Source organism: Anopheles nili, chromosome 3, assembly GCF_943737925.1.
Source record: "Anopheles nili chromosome 3, idAnoNiliSN_F5_01, whole genome shotgun sequence".
Taxonomy (NCBI): Eukaryota; Metazoa; Arthropoda; class Insecta; order Diptera; family Culicidae; genus Anopheles; species Anopheles nili.
The window spans coordinates 11,043,307-11,058,039 of record NC_071292.1 but is presented as its reverse complement, the minus strand read 5'-3'; the positions used below and the strand labels follow the sequence as shown (position 1 = coordinate 11,058,039).

At 49.4% G+C, this 14,733-nt stretch overlaps 4 protein-coding genes across 4 annotated transcripts; 2 read left to right on the top strand and 2 right to left on the bottom strand.

Moving 5' to 3' along the window:
- Positions 1-499: 499 nt before the first annotated feature.
- LOC128725885 (uncharacterized protein C1orf50 homolog) lies at positions 500-1,463 on the top strand. Its single transcript, XM_053819659.1, has 2 exons — positions 500-768; positions 872-1,463. The coding sequence occupies exons 1-2, from the start codon at positions 720-722 to the stop codon at positions 1,414-1,416; spliced, it is 594 nt and encodes a 197-aa protein (XP_053675634.1). The 5' UTR covers positions 500-719; the 3' UTR covers positions 1,417-1,463.
- Positions 1,464-1,535: 72 nt separating this feature from the next.
- LOC128725600 (protein hook) lies at positions 1,536-4,181 on the bottom strand. The gene is made up of 4 exons (XM_053819357.1): positions 2,733-4,181; positions 2,549-2,664; positions 2,248-2,474; positions 1,536-2,152 (listed from the first exon to the last, which is right to left on the bottom strand). Exons 1-4 carry the CDS (start codon positions 4,179-4,181, stop codon positions 1,890-1,892), a joined length of 2,055 nt encoding a protein of 684 aa, XP_053675332.1. The 3' UTR covers positions 1,536-1,889.
- Positions 4,182-4,798: 617 nt separating this feature from the next.
- On the top strand, positions 4,799-6,898 carry LOC128722702 (zinc finger protein OZF-like). The gene is made up of 5 exons (XM_053816377.1): positions 4,799-4,936; positions 5,001-5,762; positions 6,089-6,398; positions 6,464-6,591; positions 6,662-6,898. The coding sequence occupies exons 1-5, from the start codon at positions 4,799-4,801 to the stop codon at positions 6,722-6,724; spliced, it is 1,401 nt and encodes a 466-aa protein (XP_053672352.1). The 3' UTR covers positions 6,725-6,898.
- Positions 6,899-6,970: 72 nt separating this feature from the next.
- On the bottom strand, positions 6,971-9,880 carry LOC128725145 (uncharacterized). The gene is made up of 4 exons (XM_053818867.1): positions 9,832-9,880; positions 8,993-9,756; positions 8,474-8,908; positions 6,971-8,400 (listed from the first exon to the last, which is right to left on the bottom strand). Exons 1-4 carry the CDS (start codon positions 9,878-9,880, stop codon positions 7,555-7,557), a joined length of 2,094 nt encoding a protein of 697 aa, XP_053674842.1. The 3' UTR covers positions 6,971-7,554.
- Between the last annotated feature and the right edge of the window lie 4,853 nt (positions 9,881-14,733).

Sequence of the window (14,733 nt, the reverse complement as noted above, 5' to 3'; positions counted from 1 at the left end):
GAGGGTGCTTGTCAGTTGTTAGGTCGTATCATGGTCAATTTGCAGTCTGCGTAGCGTGTTATATGACGGTAAATGTGCGTTTCTGACCTTTTATATATTTCGTATAACTACACTATATAAACAATTCAAATGTATAAGAACGTCTGTGTTTAAGTTCATGTACCCCTTGGTAAACAACTATGAAATGAATAAATGATATCAAGTACACAAAAGTAAGCACATATCACCTAACATGTGCGTAGGCAGAGTAGTTGATGGGTAATGAATATGTTATGAACTTGGAATTAGAGAGCTACAAATAGACTACCGATTTACATGTATTATGAATTACTATATGTTGGAGAATAATTATTACGAAGAACGTATTAATTTAGTGAGGCAATTGTCAAACCGTTTGAAATTTCTTCCTTTTTTTTAATGTCAAATAGTTGCTCTCTGGCAGAACCTTGTGAATCGCTTGATTTTAGATTAAAACGTAAACAGTGTAACTTACAATAACAAGTTACCTGATAACGACACTATTTCGTAGATTTTTGGCGTAAACCTCCGCATGGTGGGGTTCGGGATTTTTTGCTCTTCACATTAGCATGGATTGATAAGAGCACAGAAGGAATCATTGGCACGAGAGGACCAGACAATCCAGTATCTTCTGTCGTCCTGTGCTCAACGCAGCACATGTGCTTGTTGAACCGATATTTCACAACAGTTTGAAAATCACAATGGCTCTAGACAAAACAGCAAAAGAGTATCAGGACGCGCTCTCAAAGGGTAAGTCTTGCAAAGGAACTATGCGAATTATTTGCTATATTGGTTTGCCAAGTGAGAAACCAGAATCGCTTGAACTCTAAAATATTCTTGATTCTTGTTACAGTAACCCTGGTAGAACGTAATCCAGCCCCAAATGGAACGGCGATCGTTAGCATGTACAGGACGGGAGTACGGGAAGCGGACGACATTGTTACTCTCGCTAAGGAAATACAGACGGCAGATATTGCTGTGACGAACAATGCGTGTGCGAAGCTAGTCATGATCGCGGAACAAGTGCGCTTCCTCCAACAGCAAGCGAAGAAGATTCTAGAAGAAACACAAGCTGCCCAGCAGCTTCATCACGCAGCATGTAACTTTCGCAAGATTCCTGGTCATATTTATCACCTGTACAAACGGGACTCGGGTCAGACATACTTCAGCATGCTGTCGCCTGACGAATGGGGACCGAAGGGTTGCGAACATCAGTACCTGGGCAGCTATAAGCTTGAGTTCGATCAAACGTGGACCCCCGTGGAGAAGATCGAGCAGGTGCAGGAGAATATACGATGGGCACACCGTGTGCTGGAAGCCGGGCTGAGTTCGTCCAATCGAAATGACTTCCTCTCGATCGACGAGGTACCGGCGAACGGAGAAAACAAGGAATCTTAGGCCTACTTGACACGCTATTTACGGGCTCAGGATTAATGAATAAATATCACGTGTTTAGATGAAAACGATCCACACAGATTGTTCGTCAGACGTTGTATATATATATTTCTTGTCTTTGCAATACGATTCGATCATTTATATAAGATTAAAAACGTAAATCATCCGTGTAAAATAAATAATACACCAAACAATCTCACTCCTAAAAAAAGCACGCACAATCAAATATCCAATGCTACTTTCGCTGAAAGTAAGTCAATATCCGTGGGAGCTCGCTGAAGGCACGATTCCCACATTGGAAGCAGTGTTTGTCTCTACTGCAGAGTACTGCATACGAAAGGAAATCAAAACCTTGATAACAAAACTTACCGTCGTCCTCGCCGTTCAAGACCACTAGTTCGCTAAGGGTAAGGCACCGTTCCGGCAGGCGTACAGGCCGTTGAAATGGATGATTAGAAGATAAACGCAATGTTTGGTTATTTCTTGCCAATATTAGCATTCATCGGTTTCCTCGCCGCCGGCTGTCGTTGCCGAGCGAGAAAGCTTTGCCCCGGACCGCTGAGCAATCGTGCGTCTACAGCCTCCCGGTGGCAAGCCATACCGAGCCGGTAGAACGCTGTCGCTATCAGTTGTTCTTCCTGTTGGCCCATCGGTGGCCGAGTGCCACTCCCGGTCGTCGTCAGGTTCCCTTCGACTCCGGTACCACTCGGCGAGTCGACCTTATCCATGAGAAGTGCCTCTGAAAGGATAGCGATAGTGCGGTGAAAATTGAAACAAGCTCAATACGATCCGCCCGAAACCGAGCCTTTTGGGCTCACCTTAGGCACTACTCACCGGTGATCGCATGGGCATCTAAGGCTTTAATCACCTCCTTCGCCTTTTCTACACATTTCTTGTAGCGCACGTCAGCCGCCTGCAGCTCCTGATCCTTGACGACAAGGGCGGCCTCTAGGTTGGCGATTTTTGAGTGCATATTGCTGATCTGCAGTTGCGGTTCGTCCATTTGCGAAGAACGTTGCTCACCGAGTTCAAGCGTTTGCTTCAATTGCATCTCTAACTCGCTGGGTGTGAGAAAAAGGGAGAATGAATTGGCCTCTTGGGGAGAATAATAACCGCCAGATAGAATAAGAGATACCTCTTGGAACTGGTGTCGTCCGTGTGGTGCTGACTGAGAAGCAGAATCTTCTGGTTCGCCGTCTTCAGTTGGTCCCGTAGCTTTTCATTGCGCTGGTTTGCATCATCCAATAATTGCTAACAAGAAGAAAAAAAACGATCCCATTGGTATCATTCCTGGTAAAACTCACTTTAAGCCATCTCACCGATAGTGCCGTTTGTCCACCCTGTCCTTCCCGTAGTGCCTTGTTTTCACGCTCTAACCGCTCGATACGCTCGTACAGATTGTTGGAGTGCAGCTCCTTCGACATTGTATTTCCACCCGCACCATGACTGCCATGACCCGTGCCGTCCGCACTGATTGCCTGGCCGCACTTGAGCTCATCGAACGCCTCCCGGAGCGTATCTCGCTCGTTTAGCAGATGCTCCTTCTCACGCTGAATCACCGCCAGCTCGGCTTGAAGCTGGTTGTACTCGAACTCGGCTCGGACCGTCTTGCCCATCTCCTCGTCCAGCATGCCGTGCAGATCCTGGATTTTTGTCTTGTACAGTTCTACCTGTCCCTTCAAACCGGCGTACTTCTTGGCCTCTTCCTCGTATTCGAGATTTTGTTTCAGGTAATCCGCACTGCGCTCCTCCTGCAACTTGATCTGCTTCCGGAGATCGTTGTAGTCCTCAAGCTTTTTCTTGTACGTGTGTAACTGCGTTTCACATATTTTCAGCTTCTCATTCGCCTCCTTTAGAATGTCTATTTCGTCCTTGAGCTGGGCGATCTCCGCCGAGGCCGCGTGTAGTTCGTCGATCTTCACCTGCAGCTCGCCGATCTCTTTCTCCTGGATCATCGACTTCATCTTCAGGTCGTCCCGAGCTGTTTCGGCCTGCAGCAGCTCATCCTTCAAACTGTCCACCAGCTTGCGCAAATCGTTGTACCTCGAGGAGCCCAACTGGATCGGACCGAGCGAGGTTCCGTCATCTCCGATCAGATTGGGATTTTCGTACCGCCCCACGATGGCCTGCAACTTGGAAACCTCCTGCTGCAGGGCCGACTTCTCTTCGATCAGCACCAACATCTTCTTGTTCGTTTCGTGGCACTTCTGCGCCAACGTATCCCGGTCCTCTTGCAGCGTTTTTACGTCCAAGCTAGCGGTGGTGTTGATGGAATTTCGCGACGGTGAAGTGCCCTGCCAGATGTACTCGATGTCCTGCAGCGCGGCCATGATATTTCGCTGTAGCGACTCCTCGAGTTCCATGATCTGCGTGATGTACTTCTGTTTCTCGATGCAGTTCACTGCACAGCCCAAGATGAGCTGCAACAGACGCCCCAGCTCGTGGGCGTCGCATTTCTCGGCGATCTTCAGCGCGTCCGGGCGCAACTCCTCTGACAGATTCAAGCTCAGCTCGTCCTGGTAATACACGTAGATGCCCTCGATGATTTTTCGCAGATTACTCACTTTTAGCCTCCAGTTGGCCCCGACGTCGGTCTTTATCTTGGCCAGCCAGCCATCGGTGAATATTTCTGGTGCGATTTGGTTTAGTGCCTGTGCGAGAGCTACACCATCGGAGAGCTGCTGTACAGTTTCATGCTCAGCCGAAACATTCAGTACACTCAGCCAACGCACCAGCGATTCGTAGATTTCCATTTTATCGTTTTCCATCCCCGACGGCGATCAACGGACGGAAGCTGGGGCTGAACTGGGAACTAATATGCACCCAACAGCGGGAAGCGTGTTTTTGGGGGCGTTTAAAAAGGATTTCAAAAATACAACACAAAAATCACTACTTCCCACGTACGATGAGTAAAATTGGGTTTGTTTACAACTCGACAAACTTTTGACAGGAGAAAGTTTAGCCCAACCTGTCATGTACCATGAGCTATTGTCAATAAAGGATGTCAACAAATCGAAGAAATTTACATCAACAAACATGTAATATCAAAATATTATACTGTGTAAGCGAGTGTTTTTAAAAGCAAACAGTAAAAAATGCAGGAAAATATGCGATTAGATGTAGAACTTATCGGTTCTGGCAGTGTCATCCTGATTTTAGTCCGTCAGAGCGTAGTATAATCAAGAAAGGCCTGGAAACCGTTTTCGGTTCCGTTTACTTGTGTCTGCATGTAATACTGGACTCCAATCGGTCTCACGAGTATGCCTTTAAAGTAAATAAGTGAAAGTAGTCGCAACATCAATCGGCCACAAACTGCAAACCATCGACACGTGGTCTTTGCTTTATAGTACACGTGGTTTGTGTTTCAAAAAAAAAAAAACACAAAATGCAGAAGGAGTCGGTTGAAGACGAAATCCATTCGGTCTGCCGGTTATGCCTTGGAAATGATAGCAGTTTGCGTTCAATTTTTGACCACGTAACCATCGATATTCCATATCTTGTTCAGAACGTTTCTAAACTTGAGGTAACCATTTGTCATCACTGGAGCATATAACTTTACCAAAACACTCATTCATCTTTTTTTGTAGATATTCGAAGAAGATTCATTATCACATTTGATCTGTAGTCAGTGCACCGATTTCATTGAGTCCATAGTAAAATTCAAAGCGATGTGTATTGAATCAAGTAATGTGCTGGAGGAAAAATTGCGACAGCTTGTAGAATCCCAAAGTAGTCATCGAAATGAATCACCGGAACATTCAGAAGAGCTGCACGTTGATATTATCAGGCGTGATTCGTTAGAAGAGCAGACGTATCCAGGGACCATTGGACATGAACAGGAGTGTACCTCAGAAATCTACTTGGATAGCGATGCCGGCAGCGAAGATGAGCTCACCGGAAGTAGTGATGACATGGAAAGCAAAAAAGACTCATCTTCGCATTTTACCGATACTCTTAAAGACATAACTACGGATCGTGACCATATGCCATGTGCATTATGCGGAGAATCCATTCTCATCGGTAAAATGAACTATCATATCAAAAGTGATCATGCTGACGATCGTGGGCTTCCCAAGATTCGCCAGTGTTTCTTCTGTCCGAAAGCGTACTCGTCGTTTGAGCTGCTGAAATACCATTTGAATTTTCATCCACAAGAGCTATGGCAATGTCCGCAATGCGACAAAAAGATCGGCAAAAAAAGCTTATTTATTGATCATTTACGAACGCACGCAAACGATCGATTTTATGTGTGTGAAGATTGTGGAAAACGATTCACCACAATGGCTTACCTTTCCAACCATCGGAAGATACATAAACGGAAAAACTGTAATGATACAGAAAAATCTACGGTACATATGTGCAAGTTGAACATTTGAATACATTCTAACAGGGAGCTAATTATTTTCTATTTAACTAGACGGAAGATAGTCGGCAGGAAACATTAAATTATGACACATGTTCAGAAACGGTCTACTGTTTAGATTGGCTTTCTAGTCATCTTCACAAGGAGCATTTGCCGCCGGATAAGACAGCGAACGTGCAACATTCAAAAACACATGGCCAACCTTTAATGCAACGGCAAGACGACATAATCAAGCATAATGCACGTGAGGTAAGAAATTTCAAACGATAAACTTTTGCGGTATAACTAAACTACTACTACCGCAACCATTAGGTGTTTGAATGCGAGGTATGTGGGAGGCAAATGAAGCACAAGTCAAGCTACACCAACCATCGAAAATCGCATCGAAATGACGGATCTCCCTCAAATACTGTTAGGAGAAAAATTGCCCGAAAAGTTCCCGAAACGTGTAAACCGAAAAGGGTTTTTCTATGCAACATTTGCGGCCATAATTGCGGATCATCCAGCAACTTGGCGGTTCACTTACGCCGTCACAACGGACAGAGCGTTTGCCATTGTTCGGTTTGCGGGAAAGGGTACCCACGTCGTGCGGATCTCATTATGCATATGCGGAAGCACACGGGTATGTTTTTGTTCGCAGATACGTCTCTAGTTGAGCTTTACTAACGTTAATTCATTACCGTTTAGGAGAGAAACCGCATGAATGTCCAACGTGTGGGCGGGCATTCTCACGTTCGGATAAACTTCGCATTCACATCCGCACTCATACGGGAGAGCGACCGTACGGATGTCCTTGTGGTCGGGCGTACGCACAGGTACAGAATCTTCTATAATTTCCACACAAAACCTTTCTAATATCTCCATGTTTGCACTTTTCTTTTGCAGAAAAATGATCTTAAAGTACATCAGAAACGAAACTGTTGTGGACAGAACTTTGGCATCGCGTAACACCGCGTGTTCAACCTGTGATCGGACGGACCTTATCTGTTCTTCCGAAGCCGTACATCCTAGCTGTTGGATTCCGTGGAGCTAGAGTCCCAACGAAATGGACCGACGGTTATGATGACGCATCCTTTCCCCATCTGCCGAAAGTCGCCACGTGATCCATTGTGTTTCGGATGTGCCAACTCTCTCGTGTGATTTTAAATACAGTAAAAAAGAATGCAAATAGGTAATTTTCTCATTTTTGTTTTATTCGCTCATATTGTAGGCTTTCATGACCGTGTCCTCTAAGAGCTACCACGAAATGTTGCGCTGCCTTGTGTTATGCTTCTATGCTTGTTCACATCACCCGTTCTTTAGTTACAATCTAAAATCTAGTGTTTTTTGTTGTTTACGCAGAACAAGAAGACTTCACATTCAGTAATCATAGAGTTCATGTAATGATAGCAAGCGATCGGTTTGGTTAGATATAACTATATGCATCGGTTTTTTGGTTTCTTCTATAATCTACGCACATTCCGGGTTCGTTTTCCACGTAAAGCCTCTCCGCGGTGTGCCAGTTCGAATTCGCATGAGACATTCGCCCCGGAGAACGACAGGAATCCCCGGGAGGTGCAGTGGAAGTATGTCCCAAACCGATCGAACGGCAATCGACCGCATGCTTGAACCCACAAAGCAGAGGGAAATAAAACACGCCACCTGGATGGGCGTGAAACTGGCCCTTACGACCCACCGTGGGACCATGCCAACTTACAAACGTAGTAGAATTATTGCACATGTACTGGGAATATTTACACTGTCTGACGCCACTCTCGCGGAAGAGACGCAGGTTGCCTTTACCAAGGGCGCCATGTTTGGGAATGCATGCCATCCATCGGTCCGCCATTGTTGCTGCTGCATCGTTCGCTGCTTCCACTGGCACTGCTGCTAGCTGGCGATCGACGATCCTCGAGCGATCGTGGACTCACACTCCGGTGGTCCCGTTCGTCTAGGTAGGGCGTACGGGGTGCTTCCGGGTGTGTCGATATCATTGGCGTGTCCCCATCCACCGATTCCTTCTTCACGTGTAGGCTCTCGCCCGTCACCTCACAGTCCGGGTCGCAATTACCGGGCTCCGGTGACACGTCAATCGGTGGTTCTGCCTTCACCGGAACCGGTGCGTGAACGGTGTGGTGCTGTTCGTCGACCTCCATCTTTGTGACGGTGGCCGCGGGCGCTGGTGGTCCTACGGGAGGACTTACACATTCTTCCTTCGGCAATGGTCCGGTCATCGGTATGCCCTTTGCCATTAGCGCCCGTACGTCCGTGAGGCTGAGCTTACTGATCGAGTCCGGAATGCCGAGTGACTTCTTGTACAACTCCCAGTAGCTCTCGTCCACGTTCTCGGGAAGTGCGTGCAGACTGCCAAGCATTTCGGCCGTCATTTTCTCGTGCGCCATTACGGCTGCTTGTCGGCGGTTCTGCTCGATTAGCGTCTCGAAGTCGGTGCTTGAGAGTGAAGCGGCCGCTGCTGCAGCAGCTGCTGCGGCTGCTGCTGCACTCGGGTGTTCCATCATGGGTGGTGTGCTGCCAAGCCCGAGAGCCGTCGCCAGCTGGATGTAGTGGTCGGGGAGAAGCAATGCCACCTGGCTTTGGGGCGGATATCCGGCCGCCGGTGGTACAACAACGCCATGCTCGGAGTGCTGCAAAACAAACCATACGTCAACCACACGTCAAACCTGAAGGATCTTCTTCGGCTCGCGCGGATATACTTACGTTTGAAACATCTTTGTCGGATTCTAGGTTACCGCCCGCAGGTGACGGTGTTGGAGAGGACACCGCCGAGGACGTGGTGGAGTAGCCATTGGCCAGCATCGCTGCGGTTGTGCCAGGTTCGTGCTTGATCGCACTCGGATCCAACCTGCAGTTCTTCAGGTTCGCCATATCTATGGACAGTTTTGAGTGCTGCTGTTGGTGCGGGTGCGAGTGTTGATGGTGGCCAAGCATCATTTTGTTTAACGCCGCCGAATGGCTGCCTCCGGCTGAGGTTGTCGCTATTTCGCTACCGTGGATCATATCCTCCAGGTTGCCCACTGAAACCGCCGTCGCCGGATGATGCAGGTGATGATGGTGACCACTGGCTTTCACACCGTGTACTGAACCCATAGTTCCACCACTCGTTCCTCGGTTGTTGTTCTCGTCTTGATGCAGCTGTATGAGAAGATCGGAAAAAGGATCAGTCGAACCGTTCGATCGAAAAATCAACCGTCCTTGGCCACCGCAACTGATGCTTACCATTCCGGGTGTCTTTGAGGCAGCCAACATAGCGAGATCCGTCGGAGAACCTCGGTAGGAATACGGCGAGCGGCCAATCTCACGGTTTGACTTGCTGTAGTCGAGCGGGTTTCCGTCCGGTGGTATTACGGCTCCCGTGCCATAGTCCACCAGCATGTCCTTGGCTTTCTTCAACCCATCATACATCACCGCTCCACTCGAGCCATCCACCAACATCTTGGCGTCCTGACCAACAGAACCGCTCGCCGTAACCGGAACGTGTCCATTTCCGGTGGTCCCTTTGGGGCAGATCTCCGTGTCGATCTCAGCGATACAGTTGTCGAGATGACGCAACAACCGTGCCTTCGATCCGGCATCTGTGAGCGTCGGGACACTTGGTAGTGGAGGTGGTTCCGGAGTGGCCAGATATCGAGCCACCTCCCGGGCGCAGTCTGTGTAACCCGCCCGGTACTTGTCGATGCCGGGACTGTCGAGATTCCGGTGCCGCTGGAAGTGACGCACCGTTAGCTCCAGGATGTCGGCCTTCTCCAGCTTCGAGTGCTTCGTCTGGCCATCGCCCGTCTTGCTCTTCACCGTTGACTCGAGGATGAGGGCCTTCAGGATGGCCAAACTCTGGTTGATGCGTGCCCGCCGTCGCTTCTCCATCAGGGGTTTGTTGGTGCGTTTTAAAGGATCCTGAGCCGATATCAGACCTGATGCGGTAGTACCGGTGTGGTTTGCTAGGTGACTGTCTAGCTTGGACGATATTGCTGTTGCGCTTAACTCTGCGGAAAGCGTGAGAGAGTTCGGAACGTTTTTATCTTCAATACCCCGATCGACGCGATAAAATCGAGACTTACCACTGCCGTGTTTATGATTCTTGTAGTCCTTATCCTTCTTTGCAGTCATTTTATGGTTGCTCGCGATGGCGTTGAAATAAAAAGTCTAATAAGGGGTCGAGCGCGTGTTACGTGTCGACTGGCATGCCGGTCCGGTTTTGTCGGTCGGTGGTAGCAAGACAAAAAATGGAAACGTATCGTCAAACCCTCTGAGAGGTCTGTGGAAGAGAAGAAAAAGCACCAAAGCACGGTCAGTAAATGGCAACAGAAGCCAGGACGATTGTTAGAGGTTCTTAGAGCGCTTCTGGAGAGGAAAATTAGTTATCTGCAAACCATTCAATCAATTTTGTAAACGTTATAAACGTTTTTTTTTCTTGTAAATAACTTTAGGAAAAAAAGCTCACCATAAATACTCCGCACGAAATCGAAAGGCAATTCAGCGAATTCAATTAGCTCCCTGCGAGCGGGTGTTAATTTGCTTGCACTGTTTTTGATGGAGACGCCTGGTCGTTTGTAGCGATGTGGGGAGGTATGGCTACAAACGACCAGGCGCCTCCATCGAGCGTTCGATCGAAATTCGATATTCCATACTAAGCGCAGTAGGCCACGGCTGACCATTCGAAACCGACAGCTACGTTCGCGTTTAAACGTGTGCATCGGTTAATTGGGCACTTATTGCCAGAGGGTACCAGGATTCGAGGAGTGTCCGGTGGGTTATATGGAAGGGCCTTCCTTCCACCTGCCGCCAGCAAAAAAGCACCCAATTCCACAAAATGCGCCACTGCATTGCGCGTAGGCCACAACGCAAAGCAACCCGTCCCGTGTGGAACGCGTGGAAATTCATGAAAGAAAATTCGAGTGGACGGTTCCAGCCGGAGTCAACAGCTCCTCTCAATCCGGGACCTTCGGGCGGGAAAGCCACCGATGCGAAAATGCGTGCATTTCCCACACAACCCATCCACGTTCACCCGAGCGCAGGATCGTACCGTCGTTGTGTGAAAAACCTGGGCTCCTACTCGTCCTCTCGAGCGGCAGGTGCAGCATGAAATTTCTGCAGCCAAGCCTGCATGTGCTGGCACGTACAGTCAGAAAAAAAACTCGCTTCACACACACAGGACAGGGCACACATACACGCCCTTCTACGCCCACTTGGCGATGGCGTGCTCACGGTCGCCGTTAGATGCGGTGAATACGGCTCGGGGCCGTATCGGAGCGTCAGACCGTATCCTTCGAAGTGCAGGCGAACGAACGCGCTTCCAATCGGGTTGGGTGGTTTTCCCGCGCGTACTGGGTGGCGCGTTGAACCATTTTCTACCGTTTCACACGCGGGCTGGGAAAACGGTCGGATTCAAGCATCCGTGCGAGACTCACCAAGTAGCGTGCGATCCTTGGCGTGCTTCGTGGGGCAAATAACACGAGCTCAAGCGCTCCTTGCGTTCGTTGAAGGTGCTAGAATTTAATTAAATAAGCATCGTTTTTTTTTGTACCACCTTTTGTAAAATACATACAAACGAGCAGCGTAGCTTAGCGCAGTTTAAAGCTAGCTTGCTGTCGATGTACTCGTCGGATAATCCTAGCACAAAACTCACTGCAAGGTCCTGGCGCGTTTACATGCGCTCCTAGATTTTGGCTGCGACTTCCGCAGCAGAGACAACCCGTATAAGGATGCTTTCCAACGCAGGGTGCAGTACTTTTCCCAACATCTGCCGTCGTCGGATAATTAATATAACGAACAGCACTCTGAGGCACGATAATTTCCATACACCCACACAGGAGCACGGTAACGCGCTTCCGTTAGTGTGGCACACCTGCCGGGTACAGGATCCGCTCACCGGTACGGATGTCGCCCGGGAATCGCATCAAGTGACGGACCCACAGCTTCGCCACACATGACCGGAGAACCGTCTGCAGGTGATTGCAGCAAGGACCGGTTGTCTATCCTTTCGTCCTGGCGCCCCCTGGGTGGACGTGATAAGCTTTTGCGTGACATGGCCGTGCGTTGTGCGTCCGTTCGCTCAAGAATACGTGAGTGTGAGTGGGTTCCTGTTCCACCCTGTTCTTTTTTTTTGCTGCTGTTGTTGCTGCTACTATCGCCACTGTCGATCCTTTTGCAGCCATTACGTTCCGTACAGCCGGAAGCCCATTCCACACCTGGCGCCTGGGGAGGGAGAAAAATAGGGAAACCTCCTGGCTATCGTGGCGTGGCGTCTGTAGCGAGGACACGAGCAAGCGAAAGGACACAACCGGAAGCAGCGCACGGTCTGCAAACGTGCCCTCGCTATTTGGAGGAAATTAGAGCACGGTGGCACCCGCCTGCACCGGCTCGTGTCTGTGTTTTTGCCAGCTTTTCCTGCTCCACACGTCACGCCTTTTTCCCCAGAACAGGTCCTGAACATGTCCCGAGCTGCACGAGCCTAATCTTGGGCGCGTGGAGAAACCGTCGGCCTCGCCGGCACGCAGGTGACTCGTGCCTTTTGCCGTGTTTAAATATACATTTAATTCTGAGCCCGGCACGGAGGCGCGAAGCGAGCGGTGGAAAACCGAACCGTCGGACACATCCGGGCACCGGAAGGACCGTCAGGCGTTCGGTTTTGCAGGCGTTGGAGCGCGTTCAAGCGCGTCGGTGCATCTGGTTTGCTTCGTTAAGCCTGTCGGCACGGTGACGGTCACTAAGAGGGTTGCCGCATCGTGGAAATCGCTTTCCCTCTGGGTTGTCGGTAAATTACAAAGCTGACGGCAGGGTTTTCGTCAGCTGTCGAGGTGCTTTTTTGTGCCATGCTTCATTCTAATGAAACAACGAAACGTTGCTTATGGTAGCAGTTGGTTTTCTATAGCTTCAGGTGGCGCTCTTGATATGATAAATTTACAAATACGTGGAGACAATGTTGAAAAACTATGGGAAAATGTAAATTAAATCTCCTATATTTTTTCAATCCTTCTGTTTTGCATCCTCCTTTTCGATTAGTACACGTGCATTAGATCGATAGTTAGATCGACTTATTGATATGCACTAATTATTTGACATTTCGATTCCTTAAATTTAGCACAGCCTTATTGAATAATGCATCGAGTAAACGAATGAATTTCCTAATAAATGGTCATGGGCTCGGCAACTGAAGCCACCGAGGAAAGGGCAAAAATATGACGCGTGCCTCCCAACTAAGCCCACGGCTTATTTCACAGCGCATCGACCCTTCACTCTGTTCGTCCTTTCCCACCCCACAGCCAGCCTAATCCTCATTATAATTAAACATTTAAAGGCTCAATTTCGATGATAATTTGCGCTTTCGGATCGGTTGCCTCATTTGACGGCGTGGTTCGCTTTCCCGGTCCCATTTCTCTCGCATGATTTAGACGCGCCGAAAATCAACCCCCCAACTCGGGCACACTCTGACATGTGGCGAAATATGAGTACGTCCTTCCCCCAAAACACCGACCCACGTACGGGCTCCAGGCACGTGGCTTCACGGTCGGCCAAAAGCCCTATAAATTATCCCATCTAATTAACCGACCGTCTTCGTCCCTACCGGGAAAACCGGGCTCCGTGGCCCAGGGGCGAAGGACACGCCACCCAGGACTGACCCCCGCATCCAACACTCCCCCCTTCCCACCCCCCACCGACCCACCGGGTCCGTCGAGAGCGGTAAGCATTAAAGTTTATTCCAAAACCTTCGCCCACCTGTCTGGCTCCTCTGCTTCTGCCGGGTTTTCCCGGCGCCCGGGACAATTTATCATCCGCTGGTTTGTGGTGTCATCCGGTTGGCACACGAGCAGACAGGAGCACCATGCACTCCCACCGGTTGTCGGTGGTCCCCCGCCCCCGGTCATCGGTGCCACCTACCGGTGATAAATTTAATTTTCCAACTTCCTTCCCAAACCACCGCTGGGCACGGTTGGGGAATTTTCCTCCCATCGGTGGCCACGGCGCGAACCGGAGGATAATGTTGTCGCTTTTTTTGCCTGTGTGGGTGGGTGGTTTTTCATCCCTCCACTCTCTCGCACTCGTGGGCTCTCGGTTTACACCTCTTTTTCACGCCCACGATCACTCTCGCTCTCTCTCTCTCTCTTTCTTTCTCTTGCTCGGTGGGTGGCGTGAAGTGTACGTTACAGTCGTCCGTTTTACATTCCACCGAGCTGCCACCCACGGTGTGGAGACCACAAAACGGTAATCGTTGCTGCCTTTGGCGCCACGGTACGGCGGCACGTGAACGCAGCCGAGTTCGGCGTCGAGCTCGGGGCAATTACTGGAAAACTAAGTTTTCCCGCCCGCCTGTGGTCAGGTGGCGGAGAGGCGTGGGTGAGCCCTAGGCGTGGTGGTGGTGTTTTATATTGCGACCGGGCATTACGGTCTGTGTGTGTGTGCGGCACGGTGCGTTAAAGTGGGACGGAAGATGGCTCTCTTATTAATTTAACTACCTCGTGGGGGTGGCTCGTTTTTTGCGAGGCTTCCCCATTCAGTCGTTCGGTTCACCCGAAGATGATACATTTTAGCATCGAGTGGAAATAATTTAATCGTAAATAAACTATTTGCGAAACCACCGGGCGCACCGATGGATGGGATTGATTGGAAAGCGGCACCGTTTATCGGTGGTGAGAGAAATAATCCACGTTGCGCCTCCGCAAATTGGCACGACAAAAAGAAAGCACATACACATACACGCGCTTGGAACCTCGATCGAGGATAAGAAGGTGGGCGATTTTTTTTGCGCCATACGAACGATGAAAAAAATCAATCAACTCGGATTAAATTCCACCGGTGAGAATGGTGAGACAAACAAAAGCCTGCAGGATGTTTTATAAGCCCTGCTTTGGGGCGTCTGCACAAACATCTAAATTCGCTCCCGGTTCCCGTGTGCGTTCGCTTTAAATTAAGGAAAACTGCAGCTGGTTTGGTTGGTGCGGAGGGATGAAATATATCACACC